Source organism: Salvia miltiorrhiza, chromosome 6 (genome assembly GCF_028751815.1).
Source record: "Salvia miltiorrhiza cultivar Shanhuang (shh) chromosome 6, IMPLAD_Smil_shh, whole genome shotgun sequence".
In the NCBI taxonomy this organism is placed as follows: Eukaryota; Viridiplantae; Streptophyta; class Magnoliopsida; order Lamiales; family Lamiaceae; genus Salvia; species Salvia miltiorrhiza.
The window spans coordinates 22,631,254-22,645,340 of NC_080392.1; the positions used below are offsets into that span (position 1 = coordinate 22,631,254).

Consider the following 14,087-nt stretch of genomic DNA (forward strand, 5'->3'; position numbering starts at 1 on the left):
CTCCAGCTAGGTTATATTTTAATAAGGGAAATAAGCAGGTCTGGCGTCTCCAGCTGTTTATCGACACAGTAAGTAGGAATTGGGGTACGTCCGTTGCGTTTCACGGTATCCTATAACTGGTTGGTTGGTAGGGATTAATTAATTATTGCGTCGAGGATCAGAGTTGAATTAGAGTGGATTTATTTGAGCCGAATTACCTTTCTATTAATTTATTTCAAGAGCTATTTTATTTGATTTAATTTGCTTTTCTTAGTTAATTAATACTCCCTCCGTCCGCCAAAAGTATTCCACTTTGGCCGGACACGGAGTTTAATAAAATGTGTGATGATGTTGATGTAGTGGAGAAAGGGTCCCACCACTTTATGAGATGTGTGGTTGAGATTGAATTTGGGGTGAGTTTTTTGTAAATAAAGAGTGTTTGTAAGGATAAAATATAAAGGTGGATGGTGGGACCATGACTTAAAAAGGAAAGTGGAATACTTTTTGCGGACGCCAAATATAGTAATTGTGGAATACTTTTGGCGGACGGAGGGAGTATTTTCTCCAAAATTAAGGCGTGGTGGCATCACCAATTTTATAGATTTAGGGAATTGAATGATTTTATCTGCTCTCTGTGGGATCGACCCTTCTTATCACGATACTAATATATTTTGATAATTCTGCAGGAATTATTTTGGTGGTTGGCGACGTCCACCACCCACCTCTCCAGCGAAGACCACTGACTCAAGAGGTTAATGCTTTCGTCAGATATGATGATTTTACTCCATTAACAGGGTCCAGAGCAACTGTCTTTCATATTGTCAAAAGGGAGCCGTGGTTCAAGCTCCCATCGACGTGGCGAGATAGAACTCCATCCGAGAATCCCTCAAGATTTCATTGTGCTTTCCACAACAGTTATGGTCACCACACCAATGGGTGCGAACACCTCAAAAATCAGTTAGAAGACTTAGTGCGAGTAGGGCGTCTGCGGGATTTCGTACAAAATAGAGCCGCGCCACAACAAAGGAGAGGGGAAGAGCCGGAATTGCCACCCCCTCCATAGATTGAAGGCCCACGTCGTGAGGTCCGGATGATCACGTGAGGTTCGATGGATGGAAATTTTAATCGAGCATGCAAGGCCGTTATCCGATCTGCCAAAGCAGAAGCAAAAGCAAAGATGTCAGCGATATATAGTTTGGGACTCACGGCACCAGACCATGAGATATCTTTTGGTCCCAAGGATAATAGACCTATGATTCGTCCCCATAATGATGTTTTGGTTTTCTCTGCAGATGTTGGGGGATGTCTGATACACAGGATTTTCGTTGATACAAGAAGTGCGGTCAATGTCTTATTCTGGAGTTGTTTAGCAGCAATGAACATTGGTGCAGAGCTTAAGCCATCCCATAATCCCTTGTATGGATTCTCGGGAGAATCAGTGATCCCCTTGGGTTCAGTAGAATTACCCATGACGCTTGGCAATAGTATGACAAAGAAGAAGATGAGGATGGTGGAATTTGTTGTAATTGATTTGCCAAATCCATCGTACAATATTATTCTGGGGCAGCAAGCTCTGGATGCTTTCAGGGCGGTAGTCTCGACATACTATTTGAAAATGAAGTTCCCTGTTGAGGGTGGAGTTGGAGAGATGCTGGGAGATCAAGCTATATCTAAGAAATGTTATCTCCTGGTGATGACACAACAAGTAGGACAAAAAAGAGAGGCGAGGAAAGCAGATGAGCCCGCAAGGAAAAGATAAAAGACAGGTGCAGTCGATTTGATCATAACAGAGCTACTTCCAGAAACAGACTTCACTGAGGAAGGGGAACAACCGTCTATGGTCAAGCCAGAGGAGCTATGCCCGAGTATCGAATTATTTGCAGGAAAAGATGGATTTACTACCAAGATAGGTTCTCTGTTAACTCCAGATCTGAAGGAGGAGCTTATTGGGTGCTTACAAAGGAATGCAGATGTATTTGCCTTAGCTCTGCAGTTCTGAAAGGTATCGATCGAAACATCGCAGAGCACTGATTAAATGAGGATCCCAAAATCAGTCCAGTCAAACAAAAACTACGTCAATTTGGAGCGGAAAAAGAGGAAGCTATACGAAAACAAATTAAAGAATTGCTCAGAGCTGGGCATATTGTGGAAATTCATTACCCGATTTGGCTATCTAATGCGGTTATAGTGGCAAAAATATAAACAGAGTGGATAATGTGTGTGAATTTTTGAGATCTGAATGCGGCTTGCCCCGAAGATTATTACCATCTGCACCGGATTGACCAGTTAGTGGATTCCACTTCAGGCTGTGAATTGTTGTCAATGATGGATGCCTATCAAGGCTATCATCAGATCAAGATGCACCCGGATGACATCCCAAAGACAACTTTCGCTGTGTGTTGCGGAGTGTTTGGGTTCATTAGTGTGCCCTTCGGTTTGAAGAATGCAGAGGCTACATATCAGAGAATGATGGATTTGATTTGTCATGCTCAAATTAGAAGAAATATGGCGGTTTGTGTAGATGACATGTTGGTCAAGAGTGTTTATGCCGAGGATCATGAGGCATATCTGGAAGAGGTTTTCGGGGTTGTGAGAGAGAACAAAATTGATGCTCAATCCTAAAAAATGTGTTTTTGGAGTACAGTCGGGAAAATTACTGGGGTATCAGGTAACACCTCAAGGGATAAAGGTCAACCAGGACAAAGTCCAAGCCATACTTGATCTCAGTCCTCCATGAAACATCAAAGACGTGCAAAAGTTGAATGGAAAGATCACAGCTCTGAGTCATTTTATTGCTCGATCCGCAGATTAGAGTTTGCCGATTAATTTTCAAAATTCTTAGGAATGGCTCTCATTTTGAGTGGAATGAAGAGTGCTAGAAAGCATATTTGGAACTTAAGGAGTACTTGGCTACCCTCCCCACTTTGACCAAGCCAGTCCCAGAAGAGAGTCTTTTTTTATATTTTACGGTGGGGAAGAGTCACTCAGCTCTGTCTTAATCAGAGAAGAGGATGGCGTTCAAAAGCCCATTTATTTTGTTGGTAAGATTATGCAGTCGGCAAAGCTCAATTACACTGACACAGAGAAAGTAGCCAAAGTAGCCCTTGCCATCTTGGTCACCGCTCGTAAGTTAAGACCATATTTCTATCACATAAAGTTATTGTTCGGACTTCATTACCTTTCAACCAAATTTTGGGGAGGCCCGATCTTTTGGTGCGCATGGTTAAATGGTCTGTGGAGTTGAGTGAATATGATGTGGAATATAAACCCCGAACAGCTATCAAAGCTCAAGAGTTAGCTGACTTCATCCAAGAGTCCACAAGGAGAAGTCAGTTATTGGAATGCATTTATATATTTTTTTTGTTCTCTTCTCTTAATATTTTTTCTTCTATGAAATGAAAGTTTGTATATTTCATTTATAGATTGTACTAGACGAACTGATGAATGTCATGATTTTCAATGTAATACTATTTCTCTTAAGTATTAACTTATTTATATCGTTAGTTAAATCTACCTTATTTTTATTAGACATGTGATCATCGTCGTAATTTAATTTGTATGGTCTTTGTCCTATATCATGTATTAGTATTGGATGCAATCAATACATGGAAGTAATGCATAATGAATATGGTCATCAAATGCATCATTTATAATAACGAAATGATACAAATAAAACTCAGCTAAAATAAGTTATAATGATTATTTTGATATAAAAATAATACTATCTCTTATAAATAGTCAATTCAATATATATATATATATATATATATATATATATAAAATAACACTTCGTGCATTGCAAAAAGTAAAAATAACGGTATACTAGTATAGTAAAATAACCTAAAAATTTAAAATTTAAGATTTATTTTTTTTTGGACAAAAAAATTTAAGTTTTAGTAGGTCTATTTCTTAGCCTTTTATCACAGCCCATCAGTCAAATAATTATGCACGTGATAATAGATGCTATTTTCCCGCGAATCATTCTTTTAAAGAAGCATATAAAATTAAAGAGCTCAATTTGCTTGTTATTTTTCAGGAAAAAAATTCTTCATCAAAGTTGCGTAAATTTTGATTCCATTACCCTCCTTCCTCACTCTTCAGCTTCCACGACGAAGAAGGTGTTGAATCCTGATTAAGAATAGAGAGCAAATGATCTAAATTCAATGCCAAAATAAATTTTCTGGATATATAATTGCGAGATTTTCCTCCGATCCAATCTGACATCATGAAATCTGTAAATGCGGCCGCGCTAAAGAATACTAGCGATAATCGATCCAATGGTGGGTCGGAGCAGAGTCAGCTCAAAGTTCCGTTCATAATCGGTGCGACCCGCTCAACTGCATTGTTTCAATCTCGTTGTTTAGAGTTGATTAGTTTTTTGTTTTTTTTGCTATGTCGTGAATTTTGATGTGCGAGAAACTGTTGTTATCGAATAATGTTGTTTAATTGAAGGTGTTGCCGGTGGGACTGCGTCGGGTAAAACGACCGTTTGCGATATGATTATCGCGCAACTCCATGATCAGCGTGTTGTTCTCTTCAATCAAGTAATCATTCTTCCTCTTCCTTATGTTTTCACGATTGTTTCTACACGAATTAATTCATAATAATCGCGAGATCTTATGGCGAAGATATGATTGTTTGTGATATATAGGATGCGTTTTATCGCTCCTTGAATGATGAGCAGTTGAAGAAAGTCGGTGAGTATAACTTCGATCATCCAGGTAAACTGGCGGTGTAAATGCAAAATTTATAATTTTGTAGTTTTGATCTCTCCTTCTCGTTTGTGTTAATCACTTGTATTGCTCTTTAGATGCCTTTGACACAGAGCTTCTTCTTTCGTGTGTGGAAAAGTTGAAACATGGAAGAGTAGCTACCATTCCAAATTATGATTTCAAGACTCACCAAAGAGTTGAACCAGGCCGTGTGGTACTCTTCTTATGCTTTTTTAGTTACAATCTTCCATAACATTAGCATTAATACATAGTGAATCTTCAATTAGAATCAAAGAAAATTGAAATGAAACCATATAGTTGTATCGTTCCATCACTTGTTACTTTCTTTTTGTGCAAAATATTGTTAACAAACTAGCAGTAGCTTGGCATTTCGGTTTTTTGTTTAACAAGCCTTGTAGCTTTGGTTTCAACTTGTACTATATCACCATGAATATTGTTTAATAATGTCTTGTATCTCTAACGTTAAGAGTTTTTCGGAAAAAATGCCTACTGTTTTTATATTAAAAAATTCTTAAATCTTAGAAAAAAATTGGTTTATTTTCAGCTTTAGGAATTCGACAATGATTCGTCTTGTCAGATTCGTAAATGGATTTTTTTCTGCCTCATCCACTTACGAAAAATTATTAAAAGTTCCACCTCGACCGTGTTCTAAGTTCTGAAACGCAAACCGATTAGGTGAATTTTATTTTTATTTTGGTTTGATGAGTACGATGGAAAAGATATCCACTCCAGCGACATGACTCATTTCTGTTGCAAGACATAAATCAAACTTTTTCAAAAGTAGAAGGTTTTTAAAATAGATAACGTTACTTGAGAATAGTTTTTGGAAAATGCTAAAACTTGAGGATAGAAAACATAATTAACCTTTTTTATTTAATCCAAACAATCAGATAGTGTGTTTATATTTATTGATTCATAATTCGAGTTGGTGCTATTGTGTAGGTGAACCCCTCTGATGTCATAATTTTGGAGGGAATTCTCGTTCTTCATGATTCTCGTGTACGTGATCTTATGAACATGAAGATCTTTGTTGATACAGGTTCCATGCTTTGTGCTTTTTTGTAGCTTTGATCCACTTTAAAATTTATAGGTATAGTCTCACGGATGTGACAATTCTTGTGTAGAAAGGAAAAACTGAAATTCAAAAGTATTCATTTCTTCTCCAAGAAAATAATATTGATATTCCAGTATGTAAAATAACTCTGCCGGATGAAGACTCAATCATAAATGATGATAGAACTTATAAGTTGGTTTTTCAATAAATAAAGTTGATGAAGAAATGCTGTTATCAGTATGTATTGCTTAATAGCCGTCAATAAACCTTGATCAGTGCAGATTCTGATGTTCGTCTGGGAAGGAGGCTACGGCGTGACACTGTCCAGAGAGGCAGAAATGTCGAGAATGTCCTCGACCAAGTTAGCATCGTGCACATTATCTGTGTTGAAGCATGTGATGAATGTTCATTTCTTACAGAGCTGACTTAGTTAATTGTGGCCCTTTGTAGTATGCTAAGTTTGTAAAGCCAAGCTTTGAAGAGTTCATACTCCCATCAATGAAGTACGCCGACGTTATAATCCCTCGAGGGGCGGATAACGAAGTTGCAATCGACTTGATAGTACAACACATTCGTACAAAGCTTGGCCAACATGATCTCTGCAAGATTTACTCCAATGTTTTTGTTATATACTCAACTTTTCAGGTTGGTTTTTGTATTTCGTGGAATAGAATGCAGAGGATTAAACATGATTATGAACTAAACATTTTTTGGTGTAGATACGAGGGATGCACACGCTTGTAAGGGATGCAAAAACTACCAAGCATGACTTTGTCTTCTATGCAGATCGTCTCATTCGTTTGGTAACATACAATTTTTATTTTAAGAGTGTTCTCTTTGATGGAAACGGTGAAAAACATATATTTTGACCAATTTTTCATTATTTTCACATATTATATAGGGTAGATAATTTTCCTCTCGCAGGATGACAAAAATAATCTGAACAACCCTGTTTTCCTCACTTTCTACTCCAATTCATAATAATATTATCATGGATTACTGATATGATAATACTTTTTCAAATTTTTCTACAGTAAAGAGCATGGGATAAAGATAATGGAAATCACTAAAATGTGATAAAAAATTTCTATCTTTTTTTATCCTTGATTTTCTTATGATAAATATATAATTAAAAAGAATACAATCTAAGATAATATGACTATAGAATAATACAATATGGTTTTTCGTTTTTGTTCAAGGTTGTCGAACATGGTCTCGGCCATCTTCCATTCACTGAAAAACAGATCACTACACCTACAGGTATTCTTACTCCTATAGTCCTATGGAAGATCTAACTCATCTCTCTCTTCTTCACCTATCTTTTGTTCTACATATAGGATCAGTGTACACCGGGGTGATTTTCTATCAAAGATTGTGTGGTGTCTCAATCATCAGAAGGTAAATATCTCCATTGCAACTTACATTATTCAATATTTAGAAGGCGTTTGACTAAGCTTATATGCTCATTAAAATAATTTTTAAGTTGTTTAGAAGCTTATAAGTTTTTGAAAAGTTAATTTCATCCTTAATATTGTTGACCTTCATATAAAATGAAAGTAACTTACGAAAATCAATACACTATAAAGTTTTCATAGCTGAAACAAGAATCGGCTAAGGAATTAGGGACCAAGGAGTCCTCTGGCTCATCCAGTAAAACAAACATGATCTTTTTCTTTTCTTTTCTTTGTTTTACTTGTTTTGGTTTATCATGGCAAGAATTGTGTATAAATAAAGGGGTTATTGCCATAAAATACATCAAGTTTGTCAATTTTCTAATTTATATCATCACTTTTTTTTTTGCCACAAAACACATGAATTTATAATTTATTCGCAATTGTCCCATCATTTTTAATTTCGCCCAAATTAATCTGAGGTGGCAGCAGAATTGCCAACGTGATTGCCGGAATTGCCAACGTGGCTGCCGGAGTTGCCAAATCTCTATCTCTCTCTCTCTCTCTCTCTCTCTCACACACACACACACATACACACAAATCACAGACTCGCCACCCTCATTCACCAACAGAACCGCTGACTTTCCCACCAGCAGAGTCGTCCCTCCCCCCTTCGCTGCCCTCCTCCACGAACAGAGCTGCCGACCGCTTCTCAAGCGGTGGCGGCGGCGCCCTCTGCAAAACCACATCCCCTAAATCGCCTCCTCTGCTCTAGGTTCTACCGCCGCCCCATGCGGCGCCGTCCCCTTCCTCAGCGGCGGTGAAGCCATCGCCACACTCCCTCAAATCTCCCTCAAATAATCACTCAAAGATTCCACCAACTCCACCTCTCCTGCTTCGATTACCCGGCAAAGGGCGTCACCTCCGAGCACCGCCCCTAAGCCATCTCTAAAAAACCACAGAAAACCACAAATCTCTCTCAGAAAACCACAGATCCGGCCAACCTCTTCCCCTTTGCCGGCCGCTCACCCAATGGTCGTAACCCCTAAGCCATCTCTGAAAACCCTAGGCACCAACGGTCGTTCTTCCCTCTTTGAACCCACGACCATGTCCGCCATCGCGACGGCCCCTCTTCCGGCGAGGGCAGAAGTCTGAACGGCGGCGGACTAAACGACGTCGGCTGCCGCTGTCGGTCAACGGAGGGAATATAATGAGATAAGGAAGAGAAAGATATCTTCCTCTCTTTTTCTTTTGCTTTTCAAATACATTGAATGGGTTGGGGGAAGGGGGAGGCTCCGCCGGGCTGTGGGTGCGGGCAGAGCCGAAGGGGTAAGGTGGGAGAGGGGGGTCGATCTGTGGGAATTGGGATGGGTGGGGATGTGGCAACACATCGTCATCAATCTCGTATAAATTAAATGCCACGTAAGCCACGTAAATGACACGTAAGTTTCGATTTCGCCGGAGTTATTCACCGTGGAATATTTAAGAATCAATCTTAAATTCATGTATTTTTTGACAAAAAGAAAAAGTGATGATATAAACCAGAAAATTGACAAACTTGATGTATTTTATGGCAATAACCCCATAAATAAATGAAATTATCAAACTATTGTAAAGTGAGTCCAAACTTAAATATACTAGAAGCTTATTAACATTTACTGTGATAATGAGAAGTAAAGGACCAAAAATAATGCTTAACACCATATATCTCACAAGCTCCATTTCTTCCCCTTTTATGATTTCACAAAATAAGGACTGTGTTTTCTACAATTTATTCAAGCACCCCTCCCCCCTCCCAACAACTCCTACAAAAACATGCATCATTTGGATTTCTGTACAAATAAAATCAATTTAAATCAAAATCTGTCATTAAATTTTGATAAACATAATAGAGTAAAAGTTCCAAAAATTAACATGAAAATAACAAGTAAATCAATCAAATTCAAAAAAGCAAGCAAAATTCGAAATTCTTGGAACAAACAATTAAATATTTCATAACCATATGAGCTCCCAACATTAATGGATGCAATGACAATCCAGATGATTCTAATACCTATAAAAAAAATGAAAGTTCATTATTCCTAATAATAATAGCCACTTCTGATGGAAGTTCATTTGTCTGAGCAACAAAAGCATAAATAGAACACCAAGCAATTTGTGCAGTAGCATATCCATTTCAATTTGCAGTTGTAGAAGCACCTGTTCCTATTGGATCTCCTCCATTTCATCTTCTTGATTTTCTTGTTCGTTTCACCAAGAGTTGTATTGTTGGAACAAAGGGTCCTTTGTTCCACTTCAACCCAGGCGGTTTAAATGGCAGCGGTGTTGGTTATCTCACTTCTGAGCCTCCCCACCTAAATTTATAGTATTTCTTAGTGGTCTTTTGCTTCGCCTTATCTATCTCTTTTTCAATATTGCACCTTGAACAATTGGATTACTATTGTGTGGAGTAGAATGCTCACCCTCTATGGCTACTCTTTGAGAAGATAATCCATGTTGCATAAAGAGAATCTCAAGATGAATATAAATAAGTCTATACACATTAAATGTGAGTAAAAAAATTTGAAACATGTGCTTACATTGATAGTGGTTTGACCACTATTTAAATTCAATGACATCCAATTCCAGCAGTCTTCCTACGTGCAGGCATTTTTGTAGGCCTTCTTGACGTAGAAGATTGTGAGTTTCCAATTACCTGAGAGGATGTGGTTGGACAAAATATATTTTTGTGACTGCAAATGCTACACCATTGTATTTGCCCTTTCCTAGATATGTAAGTACTTGATGATGGTTCATTCTTGGCTTGTACTTCCTCCGTCCGTTAAGATTATGTCACAATTACTATATTGGGCGTCCGCTAAGATTATGTCACTTTCATTTTAAGGCAATGGTCCCACCATCCTCTTTAATATTTTATCCTTACTAACACTCTTTATTTACAAAAAAACTCACTCAAAATTCTATCTCAACCACACATCTCATAAAGTGGTGGGACCCTTTCTTCACTACATCAAAATCATCACCAATTTTATTAAATCATGTGCCCAAGCAATTTGACATAATCTTGGCAGACAGAAGGAGTATCATATTCTTCCTAGGCCTCCCAATTATCTTCTCCCTAGGTGGAGGTTCAATTGGTGCATGAAATTCTTTCTTAAAGAACTTTACTCCAGGACCAGGTTTGATTCTATACTCATATAAGTCTTTTGAGACATAGATTTGTCGTACCAATTTGAAATCATTGACATGGGATCAATTTTGAAAAAGTCCATGGAAACTATGGCATGACAAAATGAAATTTCAACTTGAATTTATACTTCACCATATACAATTTTATTGCTTCTCTTGCTTCTTTTACATCACCAATTGCCATCCCTAATTGGAAATATCCTTGAGTACCTTCTGCATTTTCCAAGTGATTAATAATAAACTCATATGCCTCTGTCTCGCTACTACTACTATCTTCCCCATAATTTTCATGACGATGTTCACCTTCTTCACTAATATTTCCCATAAGATTTACATATATTCTCTTAGCTCAATCATCCACTTCAAGCTCTATCACTTTATTTATATCTTCATCAGTCTCTTCAGCCTCTATCTTATCACCTTCAATACTTCCATCACCACAACCCCATGCTTCATCCTCTATCTCTATCTCTATCTCTATCCTTTCATAATCATTACCCCTGCTTCAATACATCCACAATTTCCCCCTACTTCAATATACCTTCACCACCATTACCACAATTCGCCACTTCAATTGGTAAAGTACTAGGCACTAAACTAATAGGCAGAGGCATCTCATCATCATCAATAAATAATTCAATTCTATTTTGATTCACTATTTCCACATACTATAGTCTTCCTACATGACTCTTCATCATTAATTATATTCCTCTTTAAAATTCTTATCAGTGTCATAAACATATATCCCTTCAAGATTTGGGAACCCTAACTCAGAATAATGTTTCTTAATACACTCAAAACTGATCAACTTCAAATCATAAACAAAATGTCACTATCAAAACCATCAAAGCTCCAAGTTTCTATTTTATCTCAATAACTACCAAAATCAAAAGAAAAGAAAAGAAAATAAAATAAAATTACAATTTTTTGGAAACATGTTGTAACAACTATAAACAAGAAAAGAAGAAGTTTATTCTCTCACCTAATAAAAGAAATCGAAGAGCAAAATCAGAGAAGTCTATGAAATTTGATCATCTTATTTAAGCATGACAAAAAAAAAAAAAAAAAAAAACACACACACACACACACAAAGAAGGTGTTTAGCTAAGACTCACCTTTCTTTGTTTGACATTTCATGTGAAGCTTTGTATCATAACAATCTTCTCTTCTTAAAGAAATTTTTGAGTATGCGAAGAAAACCTTTTGTTTCTGTATTTGAAATGTTTTGAGAGAGATGAGGGAAATATGTATTTATTTCTTAAACTCCCGCTCTCTCACATGTGGATCCCTTTAATAATAATTAAAGATAATCTTAACGGTTGTGTAAGGATCCGTTTGTGTATGGGTTTAAATGTACTACTTAATGAACTTTAAGGTGTCAGTTGCCACCAACATTAGGTTAGGGGCTTAAGTGAGTTGGGGTGGCAACGTTAGGGGTGTTTTTGCATATTAACTCATTTATAAAAATAACCATATTCTAGTGTTTTATTTCCAATATATATTTTCTAAAAGTTCATTTCCTTTTAGTTTTTTTTTTCTCTCTATCTCACAATTATCTCTCTAGCTTATAAGCTCTTGAGACACTAGAATAGCTCTTTGTGCGATGCACGATAATAATTATACGGAAAAATAGCAATTTAGCCCCTATAATAGACACCAATATGGCTTCTGGCACCCTATAATAAAGATTCGATCAATCAGGCCCCTCATATTTCGATTTGAGTGCAATTAAGCCCCTCCTAGTGATAGTTGTCTGACGTCGTTTGTATATTTGATTCTTTTTTTTATTATTACTTATTACGACGAGATTGGCGCCGGAGATGGTGAGGGTTTCGATTTTGTCATCAATTCCAATGAAGGGTGCCATGGCGAAGACGAAGGAGGTCTCTGGCAGCTCAAAGGACGTTTATATACATTTATGTTCAACTATATGCCTAACTATGGCGGCGACGAGCAGCAGCGAGAGGCACTTGAGGGGTCGCATAGTGATATATTCTCATATATATTTCTATCCAACGTTACGCGTATTTGTATTTATGTTTATGCATATTTGTGTTTAATTATATGAATAATTTTGACGCCAGCCGTACCACAAAAATGAATTTTCGCCAAAAAATAATTTTTTTTATTTCTTAAAATTTTATTCTTATTTTACCCCTGCGTATATTTTGCCTTGGACGCCCTTGAAAGGCATCTGTCTATATTTTGGATCTATGTAGATGTATCATCTTGTTGGATGAATGCAGATCCTGGGTTCGAATCCTGAAGGGAGCAATTTTTTTTTATTTTTTTGAGTGCATTAATTTTAACAGCGAATGCATTAATTTTTACAGTGAATGCATTAGATTTGATGGTTCTCAGAGACTCACAAATAATGTAGTTCTCTCTAGAACCACACCCTAAAAAGATATTTTGAGAGGAAAATATAAGTGAGTATTATTTTTGAGAAGAATTCCACATATATATAAATATAAATTATTAAAAATTATAAATTCTGTAAATAAGCTTAGCTAAACCCTTTCTTAATTCTAATATAGAACGTTTGAATAGTAGACTTTATACTGAACTCCTAATTCATGTTGGATCAGTGGGGAAAGCATGGAGAACGCGTTGCGAGCGTGTTGTAAAGGGATCAAAATCGGCAAAATCCTAATCCATGGAGATACTAACACCGGTGCAAAGGTAGATTTGTGCTTATATATTCTTACAATTCTGATCTCTCTCTCTCTCTCACTTGAAAAATTTGCAGGAGTTGATATATGAAAAGCTTCCATCAGATATCTCTAGTCGCCATGTCCTATTGCTGGATCCCGTTCTCGCCTCAGGTATGTATTTCCATCAAAAACCAATCTTGAATGCAAAATTAAATTTGATTGAAAATGAGAAAAAAGATTGATCAGGGAATTCAGCGGTGAAAGCAATATCTGTGCTGGTGAGCAAAGGTGTTCCAGAGTCGAACATAATTTTCCTGAATTTAATCGCAGTGAGTTACGAGTATTTGAATTATTAGAAAGTAAGAAAATAGAGCAGAATGAATGATGAAAGGGTATGATGATGCAGTCACCTGAAGGAATACACGCAGTGTGCAAGAAATATCCGAAAGTGAAGATAGTGACGTCAGAGATAGATAGAGGGCTTAACACAGAAATGCGCGTCATTCCAGGCATGGGCGAGTTTGGTGACCGCTATTTTGGGACCGCACCCAAACGCCTTCCTACTCCTACATCCCAACTATAATTATTCACCATGCATTTTTTTTAAATATACTCCAAATAAATCTCATTTTACTGCTGCTTCCAAAATTATGCTTATCTTCCCCTCTCTCCTACAAACATAATTCTACTTATACGATCCTCTATGTTATATGGCCATTTGGTTTTCATGAAATAAAATTGTTAAAATTAAATGGAAATTATTAATCCTATCTAATTTTAGGATGATAAATAATTATTCGTAATTAGGGTGCGAATGAAATTATCTATTACGTATCGAAATTTGCAAAATAAACATTTGATTAAAATAAATAATCATATCTTATCACTCAAATCAAATACTATCTCCTTTGAAGATAATTGCATTTAAATACATAAAGTTTCATCCAATTTTAATTTTTCCCATGGATTAAAAATTCTATCTCAAAATATACAAACTTTCAATTGTTATTTTTTTCGTGCAATTGTCAATTTGTGCTTAATTAATTTAATTTGTTCTAAAAGCTAAAGTGGTGTAGCATCCGGCTAT

At 36.7% G+C, this 14,087-nt stretch overlaps 1 protein-coding gene across 3 annotated transcripts; it reads left to right on the forward strand.

Moving 5' to 3' along the window:
* The first annotated feature begins 3,998 nt into the window (after window positions 1-3,998).
* LOC130987530 (uridine kinase-like protein 5) lies at window positions 3,999-13,758 on the forward strand. Of its 3 annotated transcripts, XM_057911074.1 has the most exons (14): window positions 4,005-4,301; window positions 4,432-4,523; window positions 4,631-4,700; window positions 4,790-4,905; window positions 5,655-5,751; window positions 6,048-6,127; window positions 6,217-6,411; window positions 6,486-6,569; window positions 6,966-7,026; window positions 7,104-7,164; window positions 12,935-13,028; window positions 13,096-13,171; window positions 13,247-13,329; window positions 13,407-13,758. In XM_057911074.1, the coding sequence occupies exons 1-14, from the start codon at window positions 4,205-4,207 to the stop codon at window positions 13,581-13,583; spliced, it is 1,383 nt and encodes a 460-aa protein (XP_057767057.1). In that variant the 5' UTR covers window positions 4,005-4,204; the 3' UTR covers window positions 13,584-13,758. The 3 variants fall into 3 exon arrangements, with proteins under 3 accessions (XP_057767059.1, XP_057767060.1, XP_057767057.1); XM_057911076.1 differs by lacking the exon at window positions 13,247-13,329 and having other exon boundaries at window positions 3,999-4,301; XM_057911077.1 differs by having other exon boundaries at window positions 3,999-4,301; window positions 13,238-13,628.
* Window positions 13,759-14,087: the final 329 nt, after the last annotated feature.

Coding starts and splice junctions, on each gene's coding strand:
- LOC130987530 (XM_057911074.1), top strand. CDS start 4,205: ATGAAATCTGTAAATGCGGCCGCGCTAAAGAATACTAGCGATAATCGA. Junction 7,027..7,103: donor ACAGATCACTACACCTACAG/GTATTCTTACTC, acceptor TTCTACATATAG/GATCAGTGTACACCGGGGTG. Junction 13,330..13,406: donor TTTTCCTGAATTTAATCGCA/GTGAGTTACGAG, acceptor ATGATGATGCAG/TCACCTGAAGGAATACACGC.